The sequence below is a fragment of the Hordeum vulgare genome, chromosome 1H (assembly GCF_904849725.1).
Source record: "Hordeum vulgare subsp. vulgare chromosome 1H, MorexV3_pseudomolecules_assembly, whole genome shotgun sequence".
In the NCBI taxonomy this organism is placed as follows: domain Eukaryota; kingdom Viridiplantae; phylum Streptophyta; class Magnoliopsida; order Poales; family Poaceae; genus Hordeum; species Hordeum vulgare.
The window spans coordinates 324,739,505-324,756,063 of NC_058518.1; the positions used below are offsets into that span (position 1 = coordinate 324,739,505).

The following is a 16,559-nucleotide window of genomic DNA, read 5'->3' on the forward strand; positions in this document are numbered from 1 at the left end:
CCCCGCGCCGACACGCACCTTCCGACGCTTGACGTCGGTCGAGCAGATCGAGCGGCGCCGCAAGGGCCTGTGCTTCAACTGCGACGAATCGTATGCGTCGGGTCATACGTGCGCCCGCCTGTTCTACTTGGAGACCGTCGACGATGCGGAGGTGGAGGCCCTCACCGCGGAGCTCGACGCCACCACACTCTCCGAGGCCGGCGTCACGACCTACGAGCCGGTCGACGCGACCGCCTTCGTCGTCTCCCTTCATGCCATGGCTGGCATCAAGACGGCAAAGACGATGCTGCTTCCGGTGACGATCAACGGGGAGCGTCTCACCGCGCTCGTGGACACGGGTTCGACGCACAACTTCCTGTCTGAGGACGCCATGCGCCGCCTCGCACTCCAACCGGCGGGCTCGGAGAAGTTCAGCGTCACCGTCGCCGCGGCAGGTTTAGTGGAGGCTGTCCTCTTATATAAACACATGTACCCCTTCGATATTAAGCAGACAATAAACAGTATATTCTGTTGTCGTCTCCCTCAGGAGACGAGAGCCCCAAACCCTAGCCGCCTCTCTCTCTCTCTCTCACGCCGCGACGGCGCCCAACCGCCGGCGCCGGCGTCCCCAACCTCGCAGCCCGCACTTCCACCCCTACAACCTACGTCCGAGACCTGGTAGAACCCTAGCCTCTACCAGACTATGTTAAAATTGCTCTTCATACAAGTACACGGTAAAATCCATGAACTGTAAATCACGGGAAATCATATCAGAGATTCAGAAAGCTTGTAATTGTACATTGCAGTGACAGGATTGTGACACAACGGGTCGACTAATCTGCCTGTCCTAGCTTTGTATCTTCATCCAAATAACCAGACTGCACCAAGTAATATTGTATACTGACTGATAAGCATCAGCTCATCCATTCTCAACGAAGAGGTGCACATATCTGTGAGGATCGTCTGCTCCCGTGATTGTCACAGTACACCGATGAACCCTCCAATAACAGTTCTTTTAAGGGCATCAACATAAGGTAAAATCCTCTCAACATCAGGTCCATAATAAAGTGAGAATATCACCTCTGCCTGGGCGAATGTAGCTGCTGCGCTTGCCCTGTCCCCCAGAGACAGCTCGATGGAAACAAGCTTGATCAACTCATGCGCAATGGTTATGTGTTTGGGGTGGTACAGCTTCTCAAGGATCTGCATTATCACAAGAGCACTTGAGACAAAATGGAAATTTCAAAAGTAGATTTTATGAAGCTGTAATCGACAAACACTTCTTAGCATGAATTTAGCCGTTGATCTAGGGATCAAACAATTTTCCAGAGGCTTCCTCTCATGACAAGTTAAGTGATGAAGTCCAAAATTGTAATAATATCATCATCTCCTATCTTTGTAAAGCCTAGCTGATAATTTGACTGCTGCTTGTCGAAGAAGGGAGCACTATGCATCCCGAGAATACGAGGGCTCAAAATCAAAGTACATTTCTCCCCTTGTATTTCTCAGTAAACGAGTTAGAGATTTGAGCGATAATTGAGGTGACTACCTTAATTGATGCTTCGCAGTGCTTTCTTGCTTGTTCTTGATCTCCTATCTTTGCAAAGCCTTCTGCAATCGCATCTTCTGCCTGCATGTATCAATTTCGAAGCATATTTTTCAACAATGAGTGCCAGGAGAATTTGGAGCCAAACTTCTATCAAGGCGAGTAACATGAGCGCACTAACCTGGGCAAGAGCCTTGCTATATGGGTGCCTCAACTTCTTTATCTGTTGTAGGGATTGTAATGCAGATGTGATGGGAATTTCAGAGATTTTGTTTATAACTGCAAGTTCCTTAAACCTGTGAATTGAATTGTTATCAAACTTTGCTATGAACAAAATTTCACTGATGAAAGATGCAGCCAAATTCAGATATGCCACATGCAATAGTGTGTAACATACCTATTGATCTTTGACGCTGCCTTCTCTGATGTAGCAACAGCAGAAGACAGGTTAATTTGTGATCTACAGCTCATGCAATATCCAGGATTTATCTTCAAATCAACATTATTTCTGAAAAACAATTTGCCAATCTTCTCTATATCTTCATCAACCTTCGAAACATGCTGAACAAAAAGAATTTCAGGTTGATGCCACCAAACTAGCTATTAGAATATTTCTCGAGGGAAAAATCATCTTACAGGCAATGATAGTTTGCAGACATCAGATTCATCTACGGAAACATGCACACAATTCTCTTCGGATTTGTAGCAAGTTGATTCTGATACGGCACCAAGACAGTTACTTTGTGGACAACAGAATGAATCAACGACAAGGTCCGATAGATGTAGCTCTGAACAACTTGAACACTGGCAAGTAAACTTGTAATTCTCCTGAAGTGACTGTTGTCTCTTCACAAGATTCATCTCACCAGCCTAGAAATGAGAAGCACAAACAGTGCAAAGCATAAATTCATAGTTACTTTTAAGTATGTCACACATACACATACAAGAGAGGAAGGATGAGAGAGACCTGTGGACCATATGATAGCTCGATTGGGCTCCCTGATTTTATAAATGCGGTAGATCTTAGAAAGAGAGTGCGCGAATGAAAATACGTATGTACGTTTGGCCGGCACGAGTGATTAAAGAGGCTACCAGACATGTAAATAGCTTGAGCAACCTTGACCTAGCAGTAAGCAAAACAAACACAGGTTACAGATGGTAAAGAGACTAAAATGAGCATCAGGTGCAGAAGCCACATAAAGCAAGGTAGACAACGCCATGCTTTCTATACCAACCCAACAATGTCATGTAGTGTGATTTAGAGGTACCTACTTGACATAACAAGCTATAACTTCAACACTCCACACATTTTCTCAAGGTTATGAATTTAAACATCTTATCAATTTTTTTCCTGAATTTTATCAAGCTTTTTTTACTTTCAGGATAACCACGTGCTTAAGAAGTGTACTAATATCTAAAGGTCGGAGGATAACTCAATAATAAGACACATCATACTGAATAGTAGGCAATAGATATTCCTCAATTTTTATTGGATGGTGTATTGATCCCAGAAAAGAAAAGGGAGTAGAAGACAAACCTGCTCCACACTACACATAACTCCATCATCAGCTGCAGAATACCCTTTATTCTCTGTCAGTCCCTGGCCTCCATCCATGGATTTCATACAAACAATAGCAATTGAATTGACTTTAACTTGACATATCAAAAGAACTAGCTGTATAAGATCAAAGAATGCTTATTAACCCCTGCTGACATATCAAAGCAATACCCATGTACATAAGGGGAAACTCAAAAAGTAAGTCATATATACCTGAGATAAAGTTTCCTCTTTCCACGAAAGATCTGATCTATAATACTTTTGGAGGCATAACAACAAGACAATCGCATATATATGTGATTCCAACTTACTAGTAGGAGAATCCACATCATAGTGCTGAATGAGATCCTGCAATAGCCATTTTAGCTCATTAGTCCCAACCTGATAGTACTTAGAATACTTGTGCTATACATCTTGTTTTCGAGAGATACTTATGGTATACTATCTAAGGCTAACAGCACCAGAAAATGGTAAGCTCGTATGAAAATATAATTTTTTTACCAAATTTGGACCAGAGATGGCGGAGCTCTTTCCAGTCAGCATTCTGTTGTCTATGTATTGTGCCATTAGTCGCCCAGCTAAAACTATATCAGCTGGCAAAACAGCTGCCCAATGGGCACCTCCACATTCGTGCCTATGTTCAGCAATCTGTTTAGAGTTTGCAGCCTTGCACCCTGTAGAAGTTAGGCTCAGTGTTCCAAGATCAACTGCATTACTGTTAGATTCAAGATAAGTGTCTTGATTCCAAGAGACTCCGCCTACAGCTTCCTCTTGGCACTTTCTTGAACAATAAACTGGTATTGTACACAAGGGGCAGAACACAACATCTGCAGGTGCTTCACTAAAGCAATAATGGCAGTAAGTCTCCCGGCAAGATTTCAGGATAATCTGCATACAACTGTTGCAAGTAAGAGGCATAAAGAACTTCAGTTTAACATTATTGAAAATTTTGCGAAAAACATATACAACCAATAATCATTTATTGCACACAAAGCACATAGAGTTTAGTTAAATGCCTGGCTCCATAAAACAATCTTGTTTTGTATGTACCTCAAATAAACACATAACTTAATCAATTCATATGTGAACTATGCAAAAGAATTTGGCAACTTGATATGGCCTCCAGGAATAAATAGGACAACAGGAAGGTTGAGACACAACATTTGGTGTATACAGTTGAAGAGATAAGCCTATATCATACCGCAGCAAGAGGATCCTCGACATGAATCAAGGAGGCCGGTGAAATGTCATTTGGAGATGTCATTCCTCTACCTTTGTTAGGTGTTGCGATACACTCTAGGACAACCTTATGTGGTTCTGCTGCCAGTTAGCCAAATATTATCTGTCAATTCGTATTAAGTACAAATCCGAAAAAAGTTGTATGCGTACCAAAAGTTCCAACCTGTATGCGGCAATCCTGCATCCTTGCAATCACTGCTTGATCTCCCAACTTCGTTCACACATTGAGGCTTTAACAATATCAACTTCAACTCTTGTTCTATGTTGCTCTTCCCAGAAGAAGTCACTTCCATGCTCAATGCAACCTCTAGATCATGCCTGGCAGATGAATAATTCTTCAACGATGCATTTACCATTCCCCTCCTGTACCATGCCTGAAACACAGAAACAGGTGAAACTAAAACAGTGATTTTGCTTCCATGCTGCAGCTTGAATCCTCAACAAATAATTAAAAACAAAGTACTCCATCTGTACCTAAATACTTGTCGTTGGGGAAAACCAGTACAAGTTCCCCCAACAACAAGTATTGTGGTACAGAGGGAGTACATAAGATGCATGGTTAAAACTGTCAAACTCCTACTACCTTGGCATAAGTAGGTGAAATAGAGATGGCCCTGTCGCAATCCCGCAGACACTCTTCCAGGAGGCCCAATTTCTGAAAAATTCAGAAAATCCATTAGAATACGCAAGGACACCTCAGGAAACAGGACAAAATAAATCAATTTTTTTTGCAATTTTTGTAACTTAAATATAGCAAGGAACAAGTTTAGTAGCTGTCTCCGAAGATGCTCGCTATTTTTGAAGGGAAAAAAAAGTTATAGTATTAGAAAACGGCACCAAAACTGTCCAGATTCTTCAAACAGATATCTCAAAAACTCACATGCATGGTGGAGGCACGGTTGACATATAATGCAGGTACCAAGATATCATCAGTGCCATCAGAACTGATCGGGACGTAACGCAGCGCCTGCAGAAGTACGAAGGAAAAAAAGAAAGCCTATTATCAGCAATTAAAAAACGTCACTAAAAGGAAACGGCTTCGATTATTCTAAATCAAGTTGAGACCATTTTAACAACCAAACAAGTGAACAAGCCCAGAGACTTCACTGCTGAACGACCGAATTACTTCTGCACATGGTTTGGAACAAAACTCTCTTTTTTTTCCAGAGCAGATGCAAGGATTAAATCATGAGCCGAAAAGTTTACGGTCTAGAATTACCTGCGAATAGAACCCAAGCGCTTGGTCGAACTCCCTCCTGGAGAAGCAGGCATTGCCCCGGCCCTTGAGCTCCGCCGCCCTCCCCTTGTCCTTGCGGCACAGCGCAAGCCCCGGGTCGGTCAGCTCGCCGATGACCTGAGATACGGCACGAAACAATCACCGATATCAGCGACCTAGCTACGCTGGTGGCTAGTGCCCCGGCCAGGAGCACAGAATAGCAGTGAAGCGGCTAGCGGCGGGCTGGGTGGTTACCTGGTGGAATAGAGGAAGGCCGTCGAGGAATCCGAGAAGGAGAGAGGTTGTGGTAGGGAGGTCGCCGGTCGTGCCCTCGCCGACGGCTCGCCGGATATCGGCCGGCACCGCCGATTTCAGCCGCTCCATGGAAACAAAAAAGCGGGGGGCGGAAGTGAGCGGCTGACGTCACAGCCTTGAACCCCTGGACGGTCAGTTGGGCTGTTGGGCTAAGAATCTCGAATCTGGCAGCAAATGCGGCCCAATGTACTGAGGAATATCCGGCGCGAGCGCACCGCAAAGCAAAACCGCAACCCGTGAGCCCAAAAAAAATAATAATAAAGGAACCCGTGGGGAACGAAGCTGCAATCCCCAATCTCCCAGTCGCCGGAGCACCCGACCGATCCAACAGCCTCGGTCGTCGGCGAGGAACCTGCTCCGGTAGGCGGAGATGGGCGGGCACGGTGGTCTCAACATCCTGCCGCAGAAGCGGTGGAACGTCTACAGGTTCGACAACCAGGAGAAGGTCCGCGTCGACGAAGCCGAGGCCGCCCGCCAGGACCAGCTCCAGCGCGAGGCCACCCGCCGCCGCGAGTCCCACGCCCGCCTCGTCGCGCTCCGCCGCAACCGGGGCCTCCAGGCCGACTCGCCCTCCCCTCCCCGTGCCCCATCTCCGCCCCCCTCCTCCGCCCGGCCCGCGCATCAGGTCGCCCCACGGCGGTCCCCACCCCCTGCCGCCCGGCCCGCGGAACCATCCCCCGTCGCCTCTGACGGAGACCACATCAACCTCTTCTCCGGCGGCGGTGGGGCCGCTGACTTCGCCGCGCTTGCCTCCGCTAGCGGCGGGAGGGGCGCGGCTCGGGAGAGGGAGCCTGCGGCGGACACCAAGCCAAACCCTAAGAAGCGTAAGAAGGAGGAGGAGGTTAGGACGGCGGGGCCTGACGACGAGAAGTACAAGCTGGGTTATGGCCTTGCCGGGAAGGGCGTGGCGGCGCCCTGGTACATGTCGAAGCCTTTGGCTTCCTCCTCCAAGGAGAGGAGAGATTACGCCGAAGGCACGGGAGAGAAGAGGAGTGGAGGGAAGAAGAGTATCGAGGAGCTTAGAGAGGAGAGGAGGAAGAGGGAGGCCAAGGAGAAGGAGCGTGAGCGAGCCTTGCTTGCCCCTACAGCAAGGAAGGAGAGGCAGCCGGATCGTGGGTACTCGTCGAGGTAGTGCCATTGTGGAAGGCAGATGCTGTGATTTCATTGATTTTCGTTGTGATTCCATCGTGATTATTGTCTGTGTATTCCTTGGATGCAGGTATGTGCGTCGATGATGCAAGGGTCTGTGTGAAATTATCTGCAGGATCTGCAATGGATGTTTATTGGAGGTACGATCGTCATAGTGCAATGCCTGTTCAGTTTTAAATTTTGGTTTGACACCTAGCACGAAAAAATTGCAGATGATGCAGTCCAAACTTAAATAGAATCATTAATTGTTCATGGTATATTGTGGCTCTGTTTTTATGTATTGAACTGGGCAATATTTGATTAATTCATGCAATTACGTTCTGTTCTGATCACGTGGACTTGTGCAAGCAGAACACAATTGTGATGATTTTATGTTTGGTTGCTACTGTGACATGAGATAATATCTTGTCGGGGATGTTGTCAAGATGTTTTTAGAGCTCCATATTCTATTTACCCCTTACCAAGTTATCTTATCTGCAAGTGTGGTATATCTCCTCTTGTTTTATTGAATCTTCACTTTTTACCTTTCACATATTAACATATATTTCAGTTGAGAGAAAATTTGCTTTTCTGAATGTTTGTTTGAGAGTGTAAATACGCTCACACCAAAAAAGAAAGGAAATGAAAGAAAAAAAATCCTTCATTGCAAATTGGTGATGAATATGTTCCATACATAACATTTAGCTAGCTTGTCCAACACCGCCTAAGAGCATCTCCAACGGGCGCCCAAAAACTGCTCCGTGCGCTAAAAACCTTTTTTTTTTGCGCCAGACAGCTCCAGCAGATGAAAGTGCTGCGGTGCGAAACTTTTGTGTGCCTGCTAGAGATGCTCCAAGGTGGTTTGGCCATATCCAACGGAGGCCTCCCCTGTTAAATAGTGGGATTCTAAGGGGGTAGCAAAAATGCTAAGAGCCTCTTTGATTCACATGATTTTTAAAACACACGAATAGGAAAAATACATATTGGAATAGTATGTCCTCTTGAATCCTATATGATATGGAAATTATAGGAATTTGGATCATAAAGTATTTGATGACACAGAAAAAACAAAAGAATTGTACAATGAGTGGATGCAATTTTTCCTCCAAAATAGAGTGCAAACCAATACTTAGGAAAAATTCCTAAGGATTGCAATCTTACGAATCAAACAAGCTATGTAGGAAAATTTCTGAAGGAACCAAATCCTGCAAAATTCCTATGAAATTCCTTCGATTCAAAGGAGCCCCAAGAGTCAGGGACGACCAAAGTTGACATGGGAGGAGGCGGTAAAAAGGGGCTTTTGAAGGATTGGATGGTACCTAGAGAGTTGGCTCTTCATAGGACTGCATGGAGATTTGTAATCCATTTGTCAAAACCTTAACCTACCCATTATGCTTTGTTTACTTTTTTTTCCCTCTCTTTTGCTTTTTGGTTTTTCATATTTTTCTGTTGGGTTTCATATCTAGCCTAACTATCCTCGTGCAAATTAGATGTAACTTTGTAAGATAGTTTTGCTTGATACAGTAGTTAGTTTTATGATCCTGAACTCCACTAGAGGGACAATCGAACCATTTAACATGCGTGCAGACCTACTGTAGTTCTTTTGAAGACAACCAACTTTTCTGTTTGCTGATCCTGTCTCTGTTCCTCAGAAAACCGAAGATGGGCGTCAAAACTTGCATGAAAATACTTTGAAAGATTGATGTGGAGGCAAAGAGCCATGTTGCTCTGGTGAACTTTCAAGCAGTTCAAGAACATCTCAGTCAATATGAAGATTCGTTAGAGATTAGTTTGTGTATTATTATTATTATGCTCCTTCTGTAAGATAAACAAGTGCATTAGTGCAGCGTGCAATCACGCCCTCCGTTCTTGTAAATTTTATCAACTCTTACCTGGTGTACACAATTGTTTGGGTTACGAACTGCAATATTGTAAAATAAACGCTCCAAGTCCTGCTGCACTATGCTGCTAGAGATGTTGCTTTAGACGTCTGCTACCAACCAATTCAAGCAAACATATAATTTTGCCTCACAAAAAAGCAAACATATAATTAGATTTGGACATGTACTATTCGGTACATTCACACTGAAAGTGACAATAAACAAGGCATACAATCACAAACGACAATCAAGGACAGTTAGTTTAATATCATTAGTTAAAATACATTATGTAATCAAATTAGATGCCACTCCACAGGACATGTCCCATCCTTTGGACATTTGCAAACTTCACCAAGCTTGGTCTGATCTGAAGTTTCAAAAAGGGGAAATAAGACAACAAACAAAAACTGTTCCCTGTAATCTTGGTAGCTGGCCGACGACAGACACCATGAGATGTTACCTTTTATTTACTGTAGGAATTAAATCAATAGACTGGACATGAAGCTGAAATCTTCATTTCTTTACAAGATAGCCCAGAATGATGCTAAGCAGCCCACACACCAGTACAAATATCAGCGAGAATCCTCCTTGTTTACTGGCATCACGCCTTACTAGCTCCTGCATGTGGAAGTGATAAATATTTCAACATTCGGTTCGTAAAAGGATCCAAGGTTGTTGTGGATATCAGAATTTGGCAGATCAACTCTTCCAGCAAGGACTTTGACTACATTTTACAATCTAGACTTTGCATCTTAATTGTTCAAATAAAATTATTCTGGTGGAGAACTTGGAAATTTTTGGTTCCTCAGGCCATGGACTTAAAGATATTTTGGAGGCTCACAAGGGTCCATTTACAGGACAAGGCCATAAGGGTCTTTATGAAATCTTAACAACGTCATGGCATGCTCAATTATCTCTTAGCCTAGCTATGCTAGGCTCTACAACCATTGTTGTAGCTCATCATATGTATTCTATGCCTCAGCACATTATTTAGTTTAGGCTTGCAGAAATCAACTAAAATATGTCCTTCTGATGCAGTAATCTGATCTTCCTGCGTGATAATTCGTAATTGACCGGTTTGATCATATTCAGGGAGTTCACTTGAGGGAATTTCTGAATTGAAAAGGAAGAGGTAGAACTTCAATGACACAGAATCATCTGCTCTCTTTATCTTGGAACATCAAGAGGATAGGTTCCACCTCTTCTCTCCAGTTCTTTAGTATAAAATCGTACTAAAACAGCGACAATTAATATGGATCGGATGGGAGTATTTTTTTATCTACTAACAGCAGGCAGTGCCCTGCCGTATTCCCTTCAAAGAAGAAAATAAATCTTCTGGGTAGAGCTACTCCAGTTCTTTATATCACATTCTTCAACCATATACCGGTGCGTAACTCTATAAGTGCCTATTTTCGCTGGTTGTGGCTTTTATTTGATCTTTTGTACTTCAGTAGTTGAACTTCGTACTCGAACCTTAATAAATACCCCCTCTGTCCCAAAATAAGTGTCTCACTTTATATTAAAGTTATTACATAGTTGTACTAGAGTTGAGACACTTATTTTGGGACGGAGGGAGTATATGGCTGTGTGCATTTTGATAATGTAGAGGCCGGGGGTGACCCTCTTTTTCCAAAAAAAACTGTACAAGTGTCTACTTCACATTATATTGAGTGTATAAGTAAGCATCTATTATTGTTTCCCATCCATATTATGGTGTAGGCGCGTAATACTTCAGGCAACAAAACTCTGTTGATATAATATGGATATCCCTAAAAGAATACAAAATTACATGCGATGTTGAACAAACTGCATTAATTAATGGTGTATACTGCCACACATATGCAACTTGGACCCTTTCAATAGTGGTTTCTGTGTACGTTTTACAGGAACATTTAAGTTATTTACTCACATTATAATTGGGAGTAAAAAGGACCTTTTCCTAGTATATTAATCATGAGGACAAAACTCCTCCATTGTTAAGTACATCTGCTTTTAGGGTGCCAATGGTAGCTCATGGAAAGAGCATATGATTCAAAGTTTTGAACTTAAAACAATAATACTCACCAACTCACTGCGAAGCTTTTTATTTTGCTCAAGGGCAGAATCCTTTTCCTTCGTCAATTTTGTAATTAAAGCCAACAGCTGGATTAGAGGAAGGGATGTGGTTATTCAGCCAGAAACAATAATTATAAGTGAAATCCAAAGAAGATTACATTCCCATTGAACAAGTAACATGATACCAGGAAGGCTGGCACAATCACTAGTTAAACACTAAAACAAGCTAAATTATAAGATATCCATGTAACTAATGCCAGTTGTATGATGTCTATAGGGAACTAAAAGGATGGCCAAGACGATAAGAACAAACAGTCCCAAAGATCTAAAGCAAATTAACTGGATGGAGAGCAATACCCATGTATGCACAGTTAAAAAATAATATAAATACACTTAATCATATAATTCCAATATGAAGCAACTAAAAATCGATCATATGCCTTATTCTTAGTACAGGAAACCTATTAGTAGGCAAAAACGATTAACAAGGCATAGAGCTATGAATGAGTAGAATCAGCAAGGATCAAAATGTGTCAAATAAGTATCTTTGGTATTTTACTTTGCCGTGTGACCTGGCTGTTAGTATTGCACACAGAACAACAACTAAGGAAGACAAGAACTGCCAAACTGCTTTGGAAGGCAAAAGAACACACCTCAAGGGGCTGTGCTTCAGGGCCTGTATGTGTTCTTGTTTCCTGCAGCAAACAACCAACATGTTAAAAATTATACAAAAAAATATAGAACTATAGAGAAAAAACTTAAGTAGCACATACAACAGCATGTCCTGCAGCCCTCAGTAATTCTTCAGTCCTTACAGCTGGTCCAGTAGGTGACCCCACCTCCTGAAAACACATCATTTATGTCCTTAAGGACTCACACTACCAGAGAAATATGAATATCACGTATGAAACATTCAGTAGACTTACTGTCCCCAGGTCAGCTGATCTCAAGGACACCGAGCCACTCGACAGCTCCGATGCGCTCCTCCCATGATCCGCAATTCTCTGCATAGGCGCCAAGATTCGCTGTGGCCCATCGCTTTCCTCCGCAATCTCCGACGGCGATTCGGGTGGCATCACATAAGTGACCCTCATCCTCACCTCCTCAACAATGTTACCCTCTTGTTTCATGAACTAAGAAACCCACAAGTCCATTGTCAACCTAAAGCCATGAACCACATAAAAACTACACTCTAGTCTAGTACTACCATTACCATTTGAGGGGTGATGTCCTTGGCCGATAAGCCATCGGCGACGACCACGCTTTGCACCAGGAATTTGTCCTTGCACTGCAGGTCCGGTGGTGCAACAGTCTGGGCCTGCATCGTCACTGGTCCACAAAAACGCGTTGAAACATCTCCCATTAAAATGAAATAAAAGGAGGACTCTGGAGCCTGAACTTGAGCAGTTTCTTGAGCTCTAGCTGGTCCAGTGAACACAACAACAACAGCACAGTACCTACAACTTGGCAGGTGGACCGCGGCCGCACGACGCCATTGTTGGGGCGCACGCAGTACTTCTTGGGGCTCGTCGTCTTAACCTACTACCCGTCACGCATCACAGGGGCACCAAGAAAAGCATAACTCATAAGAGAATCCCTCGAGAGGCTAAAGCGACAGGATTTTTCTAGGATTAAACACGGCGGCTAACAGGAGAATCACCTTAAAGGCGACGGTCCTGTCGGTCTTGTTGGTCATCTTGAGGGGGCAGGAGATCTGCTTGTCGAGCTCGACTGGGCATGCCAAGAAATTGCGGAGGGGTCAGCGGGAAAATTCAAGAGAAAAGCAATCTAAAGCGGGAGGAAGGTGGCACGGGGGCGAGAGGAGCGGTGAGCTTACAGGGGAACTGGAGCTCGGGCGGGTCGACGTCGAGGAGGTCGCTGGAGGCGGCCATGGCTGCTGTGCCCGCGGAGGAAGGGGGAGTGGTGGGAAAGGGGAGCGCAGGGTGCTGGACCGCTGGGGCCGTTACTTCTTTGCCTCTTTGGGTTTGGATGCAAATTCCCGTGGAGTTTTATTTTGGCTAATTTGTTTGAAAACTCTGTGCGTGGTGAGAATGCCTTCCTGTGATTTCATACTCGCTTGATCCAGATTATTTGTCATAAAAATGAATGTATCTAGATGTATTTTAATTTTAAATATATTTTAAATATTTTTACAATAAGTAATTCCGAACAGAACCGTTCTGAATTATAAAACGTTTTAATAAATATGTTAATATAAACTACATAAGGATTTAAATGAGTGAACGAACACACTAAAATGTGTTTATATACATCTGATTTAAGAAAAAGTTTTAAAAATATAGAATTTGAATCATAGGGGGTACTTATTAGCAGGTAATATCAAGGTTTTGGGTCTTTTACTTGTAATAATTGTGCAATATGCATTGCTGATATAGTATTGGCAAACTCTTTTTTTGTGTGTGCGGGGTGATGTATTGCCATGCGACCCAGTGTAATTTACAAAGACCGGGAATAATATGCTGGACTTTCAAATAAGAAGTTAGATTATGGAATTTGTAAGCTGACTGTCCTTTTTCTTTAGTTGACTTAGTATATGGATGGCTCTATCATGGATCACGAAATATGCACCGCCTACTTTTGACAAACAGTAGTTACCTTTATCATTTTTTTTTCTCCGTGAGGCCTCGTTTGGTTAAGGGGGTTTGGGAGGTTTTGAGAGGAAAATCCCCGGAAGGGCCAGAAACCCCACAGATCCTCGGGCGCCCATTTGGTAGGAGGGGTTTGCTTAGCCCAATCCCCTCCGTTCCCCTTCAATCCCTTCCTATCCATGTGTTTCAAAACCCTCCTCGGGGGACTAGTGGAAGCAAAGCCTCGGAGGATTTGAGAGGATTGGATGAAACAAAGGGATTCACCCAATCCGATGAAATCCCTCCCTCTCAAAACCTCCCCAACCCCCCTTAACCAAACGAGGCCTGAAGGTTCTCTATAATGGACGGCTACTACTTTTTGGTAACTATACTCAAAATTTCATCGTTGTTGATTCTATGATAATGGCTACAATCTTCATAATTATTGTACATATTAAGGGGATGCGATTTCTTAAGAAAGAAAAAACATATTAAAGGGATGTGGATACGGTTTAAAAAGCGTAATCTCAAAGATGCCCACACAACCTTTTCAATTTCATCATTAAATGATCTATATTTTCTCATCTTTGTCACAAACTTAGCATTATCGATCTTAATCGGTATCTACAAGAATCAGAAAGTCTTGCGCTTTTTGATCCATGTCAATAGAAATAATTAGTACCCGCAAAAAAATAGAAATAATTAGTAATAATCATTAAACTGGGTTCCTCCAAAACTCTAACCAAAATACTTAGTTCTAGTATCTCTGAAAACCTAAGGCCTATCACAATGCACCCTCTTAGCACGTTATTACAAAAGGATATAAAAACTTAAAAGGCAACTGGCCAAATGCATTGTTTCTTAGGTTGGTGTGTAATGAAGAGGTTGCAAGGGTTGTATGTTAACTAAGTATATTATCATGGAGAGTATCATACGATAGGTTGTTTATTTTGGTTTAGAGTTTTGTAGGAACCTAAGAAACTATACTCCCATGGGTATGTTGCCTTTTATATTCCTTATTACAAAAAGAAAGGGTTGTATGTTAACTAAGTTAGAACAACCTCTCCCCTCTCTCTCTTTCTTCATTAACTACTATACCACATCAGCAAAATGTCTATAAAATCATGCTACAAAAATCTGTACTGAAAGGACCCTTACCATATTATATAGATACCAATCTACCATTTCTTTAATGCAACTAAATATTTGGAAATATATACAGTATTAGGTACTCATACCAGCATATTGGACTGCAAGATTTTTCCATAATTATGTTACTTTGAAATGTTACAATTCCTATGAAGTTTTTGTAAGACAAACTCGTGTGGAGTTTCAACACTCTTTTTCGGTTATTATGGAACCCTTAAGAGCATCTAACAGCCGGACTTACCAAATATGATCCCCTAAACGCCCGCGAATGCGTTCGGTCAGTGACCGGACGTATCCCTATTTGTCTGTTCGCGTAGTCGTATTTTTCAATTTCTTCCTCATATGTCCAGTCACTTGCACGTGATTGGCGGAGAGGAAGAGAGAGAAAGAAAAAATTGATCCGGGATGGGGTCGCATCCTACATGGCGGACTGACCAGACGCGCCCGGGAACCCTCATATCCTCCCTATATTTGTCCTCAATATGAGGATTCACGGACAGCCGGGGTGTATATGGATGATATGAGAGGTCCGATTGGATCACTCTTTCTTTTTTCTCCTGTTCGGTCACAAACTGGACGCGTCTGCGGGCGTATGAGAGGTCATTTGAGGCGTCCAGTTGTAGATGCTCTAACATACGATAAGATTGTTGTCCATCAATTCTAGTGGCACGGTGATGTGAATTTATGAAACTAGAGGATACCCCGGACGTTGCTGTGGAAATTGGTTGATGAAATTTTATGTTGGTGACATGAGAACCAAAATTAAAAGTACATATTACTTATTATATTAGATTATGTATAGTTGAAATAATATTTATTGAATATAAGTAGAATAATTAAATGAAAAACATTTTCTCGTTGAATATTATGGTGAGTCTTTTTCCATGCGTGCATTGTGTTGAGGTGAATCTCTTTCCATTCGTGGTGTCATATTTGTATGTTGAGATAAATAAGTTTATAAGGATAACTATACAAGAATGGTATTTTGGCTCTCGGCCTCAATGAAGGCCGGATTTTTGAAAAAAAAACATTGAAAATTTTGGTTTCAAAAAAATCTGAAAAAAATTGTACTCCATCTATACATAGATAATTATAGTTGTGTAGAACTAGTCTATTTCTCCGCAAGTATAATTATTTAGGTATAAAGAGAGTACCACTAAACAAGGATGTGATCCGTGTGCCTGTAAAATTACAGGTCAAAATAATGTAAAACGCGACATATATAAAAAAATCATGATCCGGAAGGATGAATAGTATCATGTGTTAAAAAGCCTTCTATTTGTTTCTTTTGCGCAGCCCGTGTTTCAATGTATTTATTCCTATAAAATTACACACTTATGTATTATACCTTCATCTATCTGTGTATATTTTGCAGAATTTTTTAAAATATTACAATATAAATTTTCATAAATTTTGAATTTTATATTTGAAGGCCTCCATGGAGCTCGCCTCCAAAAGCATTTTCGGTAACTATACTAGATATATAGGATTATGTTCACACCACCATAATCCTATGTTCACATCATAACTGGGAAATGTGAACACTCATGAAGTTATTACTACTTATCGTTATTCTACCTGCCAGAAAATGATACTGATCTCAATCAACAATTAAACGAAACATGACGGAGCGATGTAGTGTTATACTCTATGATCCTCTTGTGGATTCAGGAAAATTATTAGATTATTTCTAGAAATATGCTCACCAAAAGGTAATATAATTTCTGTTGTTACTATGTCGTTCTCACTCGAGTTGGCATCACATTCACAATAAATGAAAAGATATGCACGCATCACTTCAAGAGACGAGGGAAAAGGTAGATATGAACATGCATGTGCGTGCAGATGGTTTTGTCAACAGACGTGTCAAGTGAACATATTTATGGCTTTGACAATTCCTGACCAT

At 42.2% G+C, this 16,559-nt stretch overlaps 3 protein-coding genes across 6 annotated transcripts; 1 reads left to right on the top strand and 2 right to left on the bottom strand.

Moving 5' to 3' along the window:
• Positions 1 to 707: 707 nt before the first annotated feature.
• LOC123433870 lies at positions 708 to 6,025 on the bottom strand. 3 transcript variants are annotated; one of them, XM_045115480.1, is made up of 15 exons: positions 5,794 to 6,025; positions 5,542 to 5,676; positions 5,203 to 5,289; positions 4,906 to 4,977; positions 4,486 to 4,696; positions 4,285 to 4,400; positions 3,585 to 3,971; positions 3,297 to 3,431; positions 3,063 to 3,200; positions 2,493 to 2,648; positions 2,162 to 2,395; positions 1,923 to 2,086; positions 1,707 to 1,821; positions 1,529 to 1,609; positions 708 to 1,182 (listed from the first exon to the last, which is right to left on the bottom strand). In XM_045115480.1, the coding sequence occupies exons 1-15, from the start codon at positions 5,920 to 5,922 to the stop codon at positions 958 to 960; spliced, it is 2,385 nt and encodes a 794-aa protein (XP_044971415.1). In that variant the 5' UTR covers positions 5,923 to 6,025; the 3' UTR covers positions 708 to 957. The 3 variants fall into 3 exon arrangements, with proteins under 3 accessions (XP_044971415.1, XP_044971414.1, XP_044971416.1); XM_045115479.1 differs by having other exon boundaries at positions 4,285 to 4,403; XM_045115481.1 differs by lacking the exons at positions 4,486 to 4,696; positions 4,906 to 4,977; positions 5,203 to 5,289; positions 5,542 to 5,676; positions 5,794 to 6,025 and having other exon boundaries at positions 3,585 to 3,981; positions 4,285 to 4,394.
• Positions 6,026 to 6,127: 102 nt separating this feature from the next.
• LOC123433927 (hepatoma-derived growth factor-related protein 2) lies at positions 6,128 to 8,941 on the top strand. The gene is made up of 3 exons (XM_045115483.1): positions 6,128 to 6,981; positions 7,073 to 7,142; positions 8,634 to 8,941. The coding sequence occupies exons 1-2, from the start codon at positions 6,224 to 6,226 to the stop codon at positions 7,086 to 7,088; spliced, it is 774 nt and encodes a 257-aa protein (XP_044971418.1). The 5' UTR covers positions 6,128 to 6,223; the 3' UTR covers positions 7,089 to 7,142; positions 8,634 to 8,941.
• A 61-nt stretch (positions 8,942 to 9,002) lies between these two features.
• On the bottom strand, positions 9,003 to 12,899 carry LOC123433906 (vesicle-associated protein 1-2-like). Of its 2 annotated transcripts, XR_006625207.1 has the most exons (10): positions 12,754 to 12,898; positions 12,577 to 12,647; positions 12,374 to 12,455; positions 12,130 to 12,245; positions 11,843 to 12,049; positions 11,690 to 11,758; positions 11,570 to 11,611; positions 10,926 to 11,003; positions 9,322 to 9,479; positions 9,003 to 9,228 (listed from the first exon to the last, which is right to left on the bottom strand). XR_006625207.1 is itself a non-coding variant. In XM_045115482.1 (9 exons), the coding sequence occupies exons 1-9, from the start codon at positions 12,806 to 12,808 to the stop codon at positions 9,375 to 9,377; spliced, it is 825 nt and encodes a 274-aa protein (XP_044971417.1). In that variant the 5' UTR covers positions 12,809 to 12,899; the 3' UTR covers positions 9,003 to 9,374. The 2 variants fall into 2 exon arrangements, 1 of the variants encoding a protein (XP_044971417.1); XM_045115482.1 differs by having other exon boundaries at positions 9,003 to 9,479; positions 12,754 to 12,899.
• Positions 12,900 to 16,559: the final 3,660 nt, after the last annotated feature.